Consider the following 13570-nt stretch of genomic DNA (forward strand, 5'->3'; position numbering starts at 1 on the left):
GGACATTGATAGGATGCAAAACTGGGCTGAGAAGTGGCAGATGGAGTTCAACCCAAATAAGTGTGAGGTGGTTCATTTGGTAGGTCAAATATGATGGCAGAATATACCATTAATGGCAAGTCTCTTGGCAGTGTGGAGGATTAGAGGGATTTTGGGGTCCGAGTCCATAGGGCACTCAAAGCTGCTACGCAGGTTGACTTCGTGGTTAAGAAGGCATACAGTGCATTGGCCTTCATCAGTTGTGGGATTGAGTTTAAGAGCCGAGAGGTAATGTTGCAGCTATATAGGACCCTGGTCAGACCGCACTTGGAGTACTGTGCTCAATTCTGGTCGCTTCACTGCAGGAAGGATGTGGAAACCATAGAAAGGGTGCAGAGGAGATTTACAAGGATTTTGCCTGGATTAGAGAGCACGCCTTATGAGAATAGGTTGAGTGAACTCGGCCTTTTCTCCTTGGAGCGACGGAGGATGAGAGGTGACCTGATAGAGGTGTACAAGATAATGAGAAGCATTGATTGTGTGGATAGTCAGAGGTTTCTCCCCAGGGCTGAAATGGCTAGCACGAGAGAGCATATTTTTAAGGTGCTTGGAAGTAGGTGCAGAGGAGATGTCAGGGGTAAGTTGTTGTTATTGTTTTTACGCAGATAGTGGTGAGTACATGGACTGAGCTGGCGGTGGTGGTGGTGGTGGAGGCGGAAACAATAGGGTCTCTTAAGAGACTCCTGGATGGATACATGGAGCTTGGAAAAATGGAGGGCTATGGGTAAGCCTTGGTAGTTCTAAAGTAAGGACATGTTCAGCATAGCTTTGTGGACCGAAGGGCCTGTATTGTGCTGTAGGTTTTCTGTGTTTCTATGTTCTATGACATCTTGCAACCTGCTTTTCAATCGTTTCCTAGCACTGCCACACCCGTGTCTCCAGCCCAGGTTTCTTTACATCCCAGGTGCTCTTGATCAACCCAATTTTTAATCACTGCCTCAGTCTCCGGAATTTCTTCGCTAAAACCCACACGGTACCTCTTCCATCTCCACCTTGGAGATCTCACCTCTGAGATGCTAATTATAGCTAAATTCCCAGGCTTATCGTCACGTATCTTGGTGCCTTCTGGTAATGCCTATAAAAGTCTTTGTGGTACTCTGCTCTACAGAAAAGAGTTTTGATTAAATAATAGAGTCTAGAATGAGGGTTTAGTCATGTACAAAGACTGAAACCGAATAGGGCGTTACTTTAATGCTCTAAAAATAGACCAACTGTTGTCACCTCATGCACACCCACGCGTCCTCCATTATAAAATTACTCACACTTCAAGTGTATTTTAAATAATATTTCTGTCGTCCCTTTAACCACTTCATGTCAATTATGTCTCGAAATGGTAAAAGGGATGATAGAAATACGGTTGGTTGAATGAAATTTATTTTTTGCTTTGGTGAAATTTTTCTCTCTCTTTTCTTGAAAGCTGGAGAAAAATCTGTTTTTCGAGGACTTACTGATTTTAAAATATCTTGAAAAAAAACTTTTAATTTACTGTAGCAATTCTGCGGATTTGCAACAAATGTCTTTAATTATTTCCCCCTCAAGCCGGAACGCTCAGGTGTGCAATACACAGTCACCGTAGCAACTGCAGCTGCTTTTTTTAAACTCCAGCTTTTGAAGCGCATTTGATTGGTCACTTCTCTTCCGGGTATGGCACCCTATAGACACACACAGCGGAAATCACCGATAACAAGTACTACAGGCTTTTAAAATGAGACACTTGCATGTGTTTATTATACACGGAATAAAGACTGAATGCATCTTTGGCGGAGGACAATTGGACCAAGTTTCTGTTGGATAATTTGCAAAAAGGAAGAGTAAATATCGTGTGGTCTTACATGTGTTCTAAATTTGCAGACTTGTTCTCAGAAACAGGAATCTAGGATAGGGAACAGAATCTCTGAAAACATCGCAGCTACTCCGCGCAGTGATCTTGTTTTGGCTGTTTGAAGGAATGGTTATCTTGCAGAAACCGCATCGAAACCAGCTGGCATTGTCAGCATCGTAACAATCTGTACTGAACACACTGCCGATACTTTCGTAGTGACGTCCTTAAAAATGTCCTGTCACCGCCCCATGTCACGTCTCAGTGTTGACACAGCACATTCTCATGGGGGAGGGGAGGGGATGGGATCCTTCATTTTTAAATGGGCCCGCGGGTGTCTAAAAAGGTACCGTTTCGCCCTCTGCCTGTTGTATTTTAAGGTTCACCCAGTTCCTACATCACCCTCTCTCTCCCTCCCCCGTGTCCCATATTTTCCTGATCAGGTTCTTCACTGGGATCATCCATGGCTCTAACTGGGGGAGAAGGGGCGCGAACTGTGAGACAACTAACACTCAAGTGATCCGCGACGACATCCAGGTGCCATCCAGGTGTAGGAGTGGTGTCGATGCGTCACGCCGAAACTTGCATCAGCACTTCCAAGGAACAGTGACCATCACCAACGTAAAGATTTGCTGAAGCGCCTGATCCTAACTAAATCCCACACCGAGCCACGCAAGGAACTGAGGCGAGAGACAGATTGCGGGCTGGGAGCATAGGCAGCAGAAAGCATGGGAACTGAAAACGGGCGGAAGGATGCGTGCGGCATAGTAGCGTAACGCTTTCACAGCGCCAGCGACCCGGGTTCAGACCTGCCGCGGTCTGTAAGGAGTTTGTACGTCCTCCCCGTGACAACGTGGGCTTCCAAAGGCGCAAGGGTCAGTAGGTTAATTGGTCACTCCAGTGGCATTGGCCGCAAATACCTGTTACCGGGCTGTATCTCCAAATAAAACGGGAAGGCAGGACAATGAGAAGACTGGGGAAATTACAGCAATTGTGCTGTGGCCTTAGTCAGACCCCACTTGGAATGCTGTGTTCAGTTCTGGTCACCTCGCTACAGGAAGGATGTGGAAACCACAGAGAGAGTGCAGAGGAGATTTACAAGGATGTTGCCTGGATTGGGGATCGTGCCTTATGAGAATAAGTTGAGTGAAATTGGCCTTTTCTCCTTGGAGCGACAGAGGATCAGAGGTGACCTGACAGAGGTGCATAAGATGATGAGAGGCATTGATCATGTGGATAGCCGGACACTTTTTCCCAGGGCTGAAATAGCTAACACAAGGGGACGTAGTTTTAAGGTGCTTGGAAATGGTCACTGAGAGGATGTCAGGGGTAAGTTTTTCACACAGAGTGGTGGGTGCGTGGAATGGGCTGCCAGCGACGGTGGTGGAGGTGGATACAAAAGGGTCTTTTAAGAGACTCAGATAGGTACATGGAGCTTAGAAAAATAGAGGGCTATGCAGTAGTGAAATTCTAGGCAGTCTCTAGAGTAGGTTACATGGTCAGCACAATGTTGTGGGCTGAAGGGCCTGTAATGTGCTGTAGGTTTCCATGTTCTATGTTCTATAGGGGCAGATAGACAGACACATTTTAAAATGGTGACGGAAGCTGCCATTAAGATGCCCTAGGAGCCAGCAGAGGTGTCAAACCACAGAACGATGAGTCAATGGACTTAGTACGGATATGAGCAGCAATGTCAGGTGAGCTCAGCTTTACGGGATGGACAACAGACATCGTGAGGAGCGATGACATAGTCTGATTCAGCTGTAACGATGATTTGTAGAAGCCATGTTGGGAGGAAAATGTGGGGATCTTGGCAAAACAACATTTTCGACATCTGAAGGCCAATTATGAAGCAATTTGGTTTGTAAACAACTTTGTTTAACCAAGGAGAGGTGCCAGAGATGGATGGATTCAACAGCCAGGGAACAGAGTGTACAATGGGGAAGAATGGAGGGTGACCTCTTCTGATAATAAGTTGGTGGAATTTTCTGCTGCTGCAATGTTGGCTGGTGGACAAGCAGTCTTGTCATTAAGAGAGAGTGTCCAGCCATGAGCCGTGAGCAGAGCGAGCTCAGACCATGTGGGCTAGGAACTACCAGTCAATGGGAACCTCGGCGGTGGCAGGAACAGAGCAGGGTAGCGGGGGAAAGCAACTCCAGTGGTACGTGACATTTTACTGCTCTACCACGCCCGTGTTTATGAATTCTAGAGCTTGGCCTCTGGACAAACTGTGTGTATTCTATGCACTGTCATGGAGTATCATAGCATAACAGCACAGATAAAGGCCCTTCAGCCCATCCTGTCCATGCTGAGCTATTATTCTGCCTGGCCCCATTGACCCACACCTGGCACATAGCCCTTCACACCACTCACATCTATGTACTTACCCGAATTTCTCTTCAGGTGTTGAAATCACCACCCTCTGAGTGAACAAGTCCCCCTGAAATGTCACCTTTCACCCTTAACCAATGACCTCTAATTCTAGTTTCACCCAAACACAGAGGAAAAGGCCTGCTTGCATTTACCCTATCTATACGCTTCATATCGCATTACCCCTAATAATGTTTCACAGAGACAGGAATGAGACAAACAAGAGAAACTCTGCAGATACTGGAACTCCAAGTAGCACACACAAAATGCTGGAGGAACTCAGCAGGACAGGCAGCATCGATGGGAAAAAGTACAGTCGACGTTTCGGGCCGAGATCCTTCGGCAGGAATGAGACAGTGGCCTTCAGGTCCTTGCCAAGCTTACAGTTATGGTTCTGATCTCCGATTTGTATCTTCGCAAGAGAAGGATGTAAAGCTTTTTTTTAAATAAATGAGACTGGCAAGGAAAAAGTGCACTGAGGGACAAAAAAAAAACCCATTATTCATGATCACCCCTGCTCAAAAATCCACCAAAAATAGTCTGAACATTTTTTTCTCCCTTTATGAAAATATTATTCTATGATCCTTCAGATGAACATTACATTAGCATGATTGTTTCATTAACTTTCAAACAAATATTAAATTTGTTAGTTTGCTGGAAATAATCCCACAGCCATTGTTTTGAAAAGATTAGAGATCCCCTGAACCAATACGTATTTCTCAGCTAGCATGACGAAAGTTTATTATCTGGCCATTATTATCACCTGATTATATAACTAACCCTTTAGTTATAGCAAGGGGAAGGGATTCAAATTTCTGGGGCATTGGAACCAGTTCTGGAGGAGGTGGGACCGGTACAAACAGGACGGTCTGCACCTGGGCTGGGCTAGAACCAATGTCCTAGGGGGAGCATTTGCTACTGTTGTTCAGGAGGATTTAAACTAATGTGGCAGGGGGATGGGAACAAGTGCAGAGAGACAGAGGGGTGTAAAATGAAGGTAGAAGCAAAAAGTAGTCAGGTGAAAAGCAAAAGTGGCAGGCAGGCAAATCCAGGGCATAAATCAAAAAGGGCCACTTTTCTACATAATTGTATAAGGGCTAAGAGTGTAATAAAAACAAGCCTGAAGGCTTTGTGTGTCAATGCAAGGAGCATTCGTAACAAGGTGGATGAATTAAAAGTGCAGATGGTTATTAATGAATGTGATATAGTTGGGATCACAGAGACATGGCTCCAGGGTGACCAAGGATGGGAGCACAACATTCAGGGATATTCAATATTCAGGAGGGATAGACATGAAAGAAAAGGAGGTGGGGTAGCATTGCTGGTTAGAGAGGAGATTAACGCAATAGAAAGGAAGGACATTAGCCGGGAGGATGTGGAATCGATATGGGTAGAGCTGCATAACACTAAGGGGCAGAAAACGCTATTGGGAGTTGTGTACAGGCCACCTAATAGTAGTAGTGAGGTTGGGGATGGCAATAAACAGGAAATTAGAAATGTGTGCAATAAAGGAACAGCAGTTATAATGGGTGACTTCAATCCACATATAGATTGGGTGAACCAAATTGGTAAAGGTGCTGAGGAAGAGGATTTCTTGGAATGTATGCGGGATCGTTTTCTGAACCAACATGTCAAGGAACCAACTAGAGAGCAGGCCGTTCTAGACTGGGTATTGAGCAATGAGGAAGGGTTAGTTAGCAATCTTGTCGTGCGAGGCCCCTTGGGTAAGAGTGACCATAATATGGTGGAATTCTTCATTAAGATGGAGAGTGACATAGTTAATTCAGAAACAAAGGTTCTGAATTTAAAGAAGGGTAACTTTGAAGGTATGAGACGTGAATTAGCTAAAATAAACTGGGAAATGATACTTAAAGGGTTGACGGTGGATATGCAATGGCAAGCATTTAAAGATCGCATGGATGAACTACAACAATTGTTCATCCCAGTTTGGCAAAAGAATAAACCAGGGAAGGTAGTGCACCTGTGGCTGTCAAGGGAAATTAGGGATAGTATCAATTCCAAAGAAGAAACATACAAATTAGCCAGAAAAAGCGGCTCACCTGAGGACTGGGAGAAATTCAGAGTCCAGCAGAGGAGGACAAAGGGCTTAATTAGGAAAGGGAAAAAAGATTATGAGAGAAAGCTGGTAGGGAACATAAAAACTGACTGTAAAAGCTTTTATAGATATGTGAAAAGAAAAAGATTGGTTAAGACAAATGTAGGTCCCTTACAGTCAGAAACAGGTGAATTGATCATAGGGAACAAGGACATGGCAGAACAATTGAATAACTACTTTGGTTCTGTCTTCACTAAGGAGGACATAAATAATCTTCTGGAAATAGTAGGGGACCGAGGGTCTAGTGAGATGGAGGAACTGAGGGAAATACATGTTAGGAGGGAAGTGGTGTTAGGTAAATTGAAGGGATTAAAGGCAGATAAATCCCCAGGGCCAGATGGTCTGCATCCCAGAGTGCTTAAGGAAGTAGCCCAAGAAATAGTGGATGCATTAGTGATAATTTTTCAAAACTCTTTAGATTCTGGATTAGTTCCTGAGGATTGGAGGGTGGCTAATGTAACCCCGCTTTTTAAAAAAGGAGTGAGAGAGAAACCAGGGAATTATAGACCGGTTAGCCTGACATCGGTGGTGGGGAAAATGCTAGAGTCAGTTATCAAAGATGCGATAACAGCACATTTGGAAAGCGGTGAAATCATCAGACAAAGTCAGCATGGATTTGTGAAAGGAAAATCATGTCTGACGAATCTCATAGAATTTTTTGAGGATGTAACTAGTAGAGTGGATAGGGGAGAACCAGTGGATGTGGTATATTTGGATTTTCAAAAGGCTTTTGACAAGGTCCCACACAGGAGATCAGTGTGCAAACTTAAAGCACACGGTATTGGGGGTATGGTATTGATGTGGATAGAGAATTGGTTGGCAGACAGGAAGCAAAGAGTGGGAATAAACAGGACCTTTTCAGAATGGCAGGCAGTGACTAGTGGGGTACCGCAAGGCTCAGTGCTGGGACCCCAGTTGTTTAAAATATATATTAATGACTTAGACGAGGGAATTAAGTGCAGCATCTCCAAGTTTGCAGATGACACGAAGCTGGGCGGCAGTGTTAGCTGTGAGGAGGATACTAAGAGGATGCAGGGTGACTTGGATAGGTTAGGTGAGTGGGCAAATTCATGGCAGATGCAATTTAATGTGGATAAATGTGAGGTTATCCACTTTGGTGGCAAGAACAGGAAAACAGATTATTATCTGAATGGTGTCTGATTAGGAAAAGGGGAGGTGCAACGAGACCTGGGTGTCATTGTACACCAGTCATTGAAAGTGGGCATGCAGGTACTGCAGGTGGTGAAAAAGTCAAATGGTATGCTGGCATTCATAGCAAGAGGATTCGGGTACAGGAGCAGGGTTGTACAAGGCCTTGGTGAGACCGCACCTGGAGTATTGTGTGCAGTTTTGGTCCCCTAATCTGAGGAAAGACATCCTGGCCATAGAGGGATAGAGGGAGTACAAAGAAGGTTCACCAGGTTGATTCCTGGGATGGCAGGACTTTCATATGATGAAAGACTGGATCGACTAGGCTTATACTCACTGGTATTTAGAAGATTGAGGGGGGGATCTTATTGAAACGTATAAAATTCTAAAGGGATTGGACAGGCTAGATGCAAGAAGATTGTCCTTGATGTCGGGGAAGTCCAGAACGAAGGGTCACAGTTTGAGGATAAAGGGGAAGCCTTTTAGGACCGAGATTAGGAAAAACTTCTTCACACAGGGAGTGGTGAATCTGTGGAATTCTCTGCCACAAGAAACAGCTGAGGCCAGTTCATTGGCTATATTTAAGAGGGAGTTAGATATGGCCCTTGTGGCTAAAGGGATCAGCGGGTATGGAGAAAAGGCAGGTACAGGGTTCTGAGTTGGATGATCAGCCATGATCATACTGAATGACGGTGCAGGCTTGAAGGGCCGAATGGCCTACTCCTGCACCTATTTTCTATGTTTCTATTATTGTGGGATCTTGCTGTGTGCAGCTTTGCTGCCCCATTTCAACAATGTCTGCACATCTGAAGTGCTCACTTGCGGACAACATACTGTTGGGAATCCTGATGCCAAGGGAGATATTCATTGTGAATTCTTTACCCAAAGCCTCCTGTGGCCAACAGCCATCAAAATCCTGACTCTCAATGAGAGATCTACATAACCACATTGAGATCAAGATGTTTTATGTGCTAGAAATTTCACTTTTGTGGATCAAATTCACCATGAGTGTCCGAGCACAAGCCAGATACTGATGCAGTGCTCCCGTCAGCCAGCCTTATGATCAGGCGTCGTGAATGGCTTTCTATCCGTGTTCACGTTTCCATAGGCTCCAGGCACCATCCAGCAGGTGGCAATAGAGAACAAACCAGGCGACTGTCTCCCTCCTCCCTTACCCTAGGCTCTCAGGGACAGATAGACACACAGGCACGAATGGAGCCTGAACCCGTTGCTCTGGTGTCTGAGATAAAGCAGTAGTGCATCATTTCTACATTCCATGTAATCTAAACCAGTGGCGGCAGGCAAAGGAAGGTGAACCAAAGAGTTGCTGGCTCTGCAGGGGCTGGTCTGCCCTGGGGATGCCAGCATAGTGCAACGAGAAAAGGTTTTTATTCAGCAACTCCAAATTACTGATCTAATTTCAGCTCTCTTACAGGCACTCATTGTCATCCGATTTCTGAACAGTCCATGAATACGATCTCATTGTTCCATTCTTTTGCAACCTTTATTTTTAATGTAATTTACAATAATCCTGTCTTTGAACTGGACTGCTGTCCACAAAGCAACAAATTTCATGTCATTAAAGTCAGTGATAAGCTATCTGGTTCTGATTCAGTATGGAAATAGGCAGGCATTCAAGAGAAAATTATTTGCAGGACTATATGGGAAGTGCACAGGGATGGGATATATGTACATAGAGCTTCAATGGGTCAAGTAGCTTTCTGGGATTAATTTCATAACTTTGTGGAACAAGTCCTGGGCAAAAAGTTATTAGAGAGGTTATTAATTTACAAATGGAACATTAGGAAGATCTGTTGAGTTCCGAGCATTCACATGAGATGAAGGAAGCTTCCCGATGACCAGGGGCTGGGGTGAGCGCCTGACGTGGCAGGATTGTACAGGCCGAGTGATTAGGCGCAGCCCACAGGGGGTCTGTCCGAGCAGAGCTGGTGACGCAGGACGCAGGGCGCAGGTCGGACTAGATCTCACCGATCCACACTCCACAGTCAGCGGCAGCATCCACCGGGACCACGTTCCAAGACCGTGAAGTTGGGGGGCACGGCATTTCCCAGATTCCAAGCCCTTGCTTCACAGCCTGGTGCCAATACTGTACCTACCCTTCGTGCCCCTCAGATTGTGCAGCAAAGACACGTCTGCACCCCAACACTCTGCCCAGGGCGTTTCTATCGTCTTGCATTGTTGAGCTCCTTTAGTGTAGAAAACAGCTCCATGAGCTCAGGGGAGGAACAAATGGAAGGGAAGGAGAAGATAACTTGATTTTATAAAAGTAATCTCCATCAAAGTGAGAGGATATCCATGGTGTGGATTTAATTTGAAATAACTCTCAGGATTTGATTCATCTTAAGCCACTACAGGGGCCGTAATTATTCTTATCTGAGATGTCCTGAAGTTGTGAAACTAAATACTAATTTGGCTATGTCTCCATTAGGCTGCAGAAGAGAGTACATCTCCTGTGGTGAGTGGCATCAGCAAACCAGGAGACGCTTTATCAGCAGCCTCTGTTGTTTAGTTTTTAGTGTTTTCTGCAACTCCAGGACAGCCCAATGCACTTTGCAATCAACTGAACTGTAGTCATGGTCGTGATGTAGGAACTACCACAGCTAACTCCTGCACAGCCAGCATCCACGGATGCTTACTTGGGGTGGGGAGGGGAGGTAATCATTAGCTGTGAGACTTGTTCTTACACGTGTAATGGCCATATCCACCAGAGGGGAGTTGTCTAATCTCTCACTCAAGGGAGGTATCCCAACATTTCAGCATGTCTCAGGAGTGCTGGGTAACACATTAAAGCCTGCTGCCCCACCACTTCCCAGTGACTCAGAGCTGGCCTGACCTGACCTCAGGTGCTGTCTGTACAGAGTCTCCATTCTCTCTGTGACTGGACGGGTTTCCCAGGTGCCTCGGTTTCCTCCCACATACCAAACAATTGCAAGCTAATCAGCCCACTGTAAGAATTATCCCAAATAAGCGAGGGGCAAAAATAATCCAAGGGGAAACTGAATAAAGTGACAGGGATTTAGGGAAATAAGGAGTGACAATGGGACTGATGAGAGCTGTCATATACCCAATGGGCTGGATGGCCTCCTTTGCATCATCATAAGTAAGTCAAGGGTTACAAACTTCCTCGGGACTGCACAGAGAGAACCAGTCTGGATTTAGGTGATATCTCAGTAGTAGGAGTTGCCCAGCACCTTCAAAGGCAAGAGGCGAGAGTGCTACCCCACATCACAGCCGACACTAGATGCCATTGTAAATCCAGAATTCCCGTGGGTGGGGAATGCTGACAACGCAGCTTCTTCCTGGATACCGAGATCAGAGCTCTCACTCCTAACACTGAAAATGAATCTGCAGTGCCGGGGAGAGGTTCCGTACAGTGGTCCAGTTGGCACCCAGCCTTGACGAACTGGATGGCTGCATACAGAGAAGAGGCCGCTGGCTACACAGGACTCATCTCAAAGGGGGCGCCAGAGCGAGTCACGCCACGAAGGAGAAAGTTAAACTATTTTCAGGCATTCTTTCAACAAGTGTGAAAAGTTTGTCGCTCTCAATGTAACTACGCATACCTCTGTGCTCGTCAACAGTGTGAGGGCGCTTACCTGCCAGGATAGAGCAGACAGCACTTCGTATAGTCAAGGTAGTTAGAGGCAGGAATTCATGTGTGCTTTGTAACGCCCCCAAAACAGCAGATGTGCACAGTTGTTTAAAGGTAACTGTCTCTCGTACATACACTGGGCACTTTTTTCTGTCAGACACAGTGAAGCTGAAACGAAACTGTATCATCACAATAAATCGCATTGGTGGTGTCGGTTGTGCGATAAACACTAGCTGCAGGAGATGGGAGAGGCGCAAGGCCAGAGAAACGCCCCGAGCAGTGTGTTCGGGTGCAGACGTGTCTTTGCACACAGTGCATTCGCCGGCCTTGTTGTTACCAGCTGTCAATATAGGGAATGTCAGGAGCAAGATTCAGCACTAGAACAAACAACCTTCGCGTTTTTAAAAAATGTTTTAAGAAAACCGACTTATCAACGAAGGTAACAGATTTAGTGAAGGACCCTGCGAGGGCATTGTTAGTATGATTACAGTTTTAATTAAACACAACAGCCCAGGGAGACGCCGATTGTTTCCTGGTTGATTGCCTACCTCGTCAAACTCAAAGTGCATGCGTTAGGATAAATAGCCCAACTCTCGGATGCACTCAGATTAAGTGGCCCCGGCATCCATATACCACACAGGGCACACCTGGTCACTCAATATAGTCACGACACAAGGAGATTCTCTCTCTGACACACAGGCTCGTTCACGACCAGTTGTCCCCCCGGCCCCCCGTACCCAGAGCGTGAATCGGGCTCACCTCGAATTGCGTGCAGCCTCTTCTTGAAGTAGGTTTCGTACGAGCTGTAATCGGAGTAAACAGTGTTCATGCCGATACTCCGGCTCTCCAGCCAGTGTACCGCAGCTATCCCCTTTGCACAGATCAGGAGCGAGCGAACCCGGACCGTAGCGCGGAGGTCGAGGATCACTCGGCCAGAAACGGGCTGACCCCTGGTGTACACCGCGTCCTCCATCCTGTCTGTGACCAGCAGGAACCTTCTGATCTTTCCCACTTTCATGTTTACTTAAAAAATGAGGAAATTAGCCCAAATTTCAGGCCAGGGCCGCCTGTTGTTTTATCTCCTGCTTTCTCTGGGGCCAGACCCTTTACAACGGCGACTTCACGCCAAATATTCTTCGGATGAAGTGCCAACAGTGTTGTATTGTGATCAAATAACCCCCAAATCTCCCCGTCTCTCGCTGAAATATCTCTAATTCCTGCCTTGCCCTAAAGGCCGTCCGAGCTTGTTTCTGTATGAAACTAGCGAATTACTGGTGCAATCAGACACATTCGACCAATAGGGACAAGGAGGAGGAGCCTCGTTCCTCCACCAATCAGAGAGATAATACTGCAAAAAAATGCTCTTGTTATTTTTTAAAGCCATATCACTTCTTCCCACCAAGCTCCATCCATTGGGTGTGTGGGCAACTGTTTCTTTCCTCACAGATGCTGCCCGACCCGCTGAGTTTTTCCAGCATTTTACTCAAAATCTACAGCTCTCTGCAGCAAGGAGCAGATCAGCGGATCGAGCAGCACCTGTGGAGGCAAAGGAAAAGTTTTGGGCTGAGATCCTGCATCAGGACCGGAAGTGCAGAGGGAAGATAGATGGCATAAAGTGATGAGAGAAAGGGGTGAGATAGGAGCTAGTGGATAATGGCCAGAAGCCATGTTGGTTTAGGGAGGGGGTGGCAATATTCCTTCTATTTTTTTACAGCTGCCTGAAGAAACCAGTGCTCTGAGCAGAATATATTTACACGGCCTGAAAACTGCATGGTACATTATATGTAAAAGGTTTAGCTGTGCGGCAACAAAGGCTACGTGCGTGGGAGTATTTCCGTTGCTGCGTGGCCAGGCACCTGCATAGTTTAGAGGGAACAGTGGGGGAAGGGGCGAAGGAAAGTTCTGTCACACAGGCTAGGGGTATGGGGGTGTGATACCATCTGACCACACTGTGGTAGTGGAGAAGGTTGAGGACAGAGAGGTTGCGGGAATTGAAGGGAAACTGAAATGACATATAACCGGAAGCTCAAGTAGTGGATAGCTCAGATGTGCCACAAAATGGTTGTATACATTTCAGCTCGCTGATGTAGACATGATATCACTTATCGTCTTTCAGTCTCTGTCTCCAAACTCACCCTTCTCACCACCCCCCCTTGGCTCTGTCTGCCCACCAGGCCTAGATAGAGTGGATGTGGGGAGGATGTTTCTGAGGGGGGGGCTAGGATCAGAGGGTCTCAGAACAGAGATGAGGAGGCATTTCTCTCGCCAGAGAGTGGTGAATCCATGGAATTCATTGCCACAGACCTGTGGAGGCCAAGTCATTGAACATATTTCAACTGGAGCTTGATAGGTTCTTTGTCAGTAAGGGTGTTAATACTTATGGGGAGAAAACAGGAAAATGGGGTTAAGAAGGAAAATAAATCAGCTATGATTGAATGACAGAGCAGACTTGATGGGCCAAATG

At 46.1% G+C, this 13570-nt stretch overlaps 1 protein-coding gene across 1 annotated transcript in view; it reads right to left on the minus strand.

Moving 5' to 3' along the window:
* The window catches only part of arrdc2 (arrestin domain containing 2), a 35855-nt gene extending 23512 nt beyond the window's left edge, over positions 1–12343 (minus strand). The window contains exon 1 of the mRNA XM_063032539.1: positions 11866–12343. Within this exon, the coding sequence (XP_062888609.1) occupies positions 11866–12124 (259 nt within the window). The 5' untranslated portion in view covers positions 12125–12343. The remainder of the gene's footprint in view (positions 1–11865) is intronic.
* Positions 12344–13570: the final 1227 nt, after the last annotated feature.

The sequence above is a fragment of the Mobula hypostoma genome, chromosome 24, assembly GCF_963921235.1.
Source record: "Mobula hypostoma chromosome 24, sMobHyp1.1, whole genome shotgun sequence".
NCBI lineage: Eukaryota > Metazoa > Chordata > Chondrichthyes > Myliobatiformes > Myliobatidae > Mobula > Mobula hypostoma.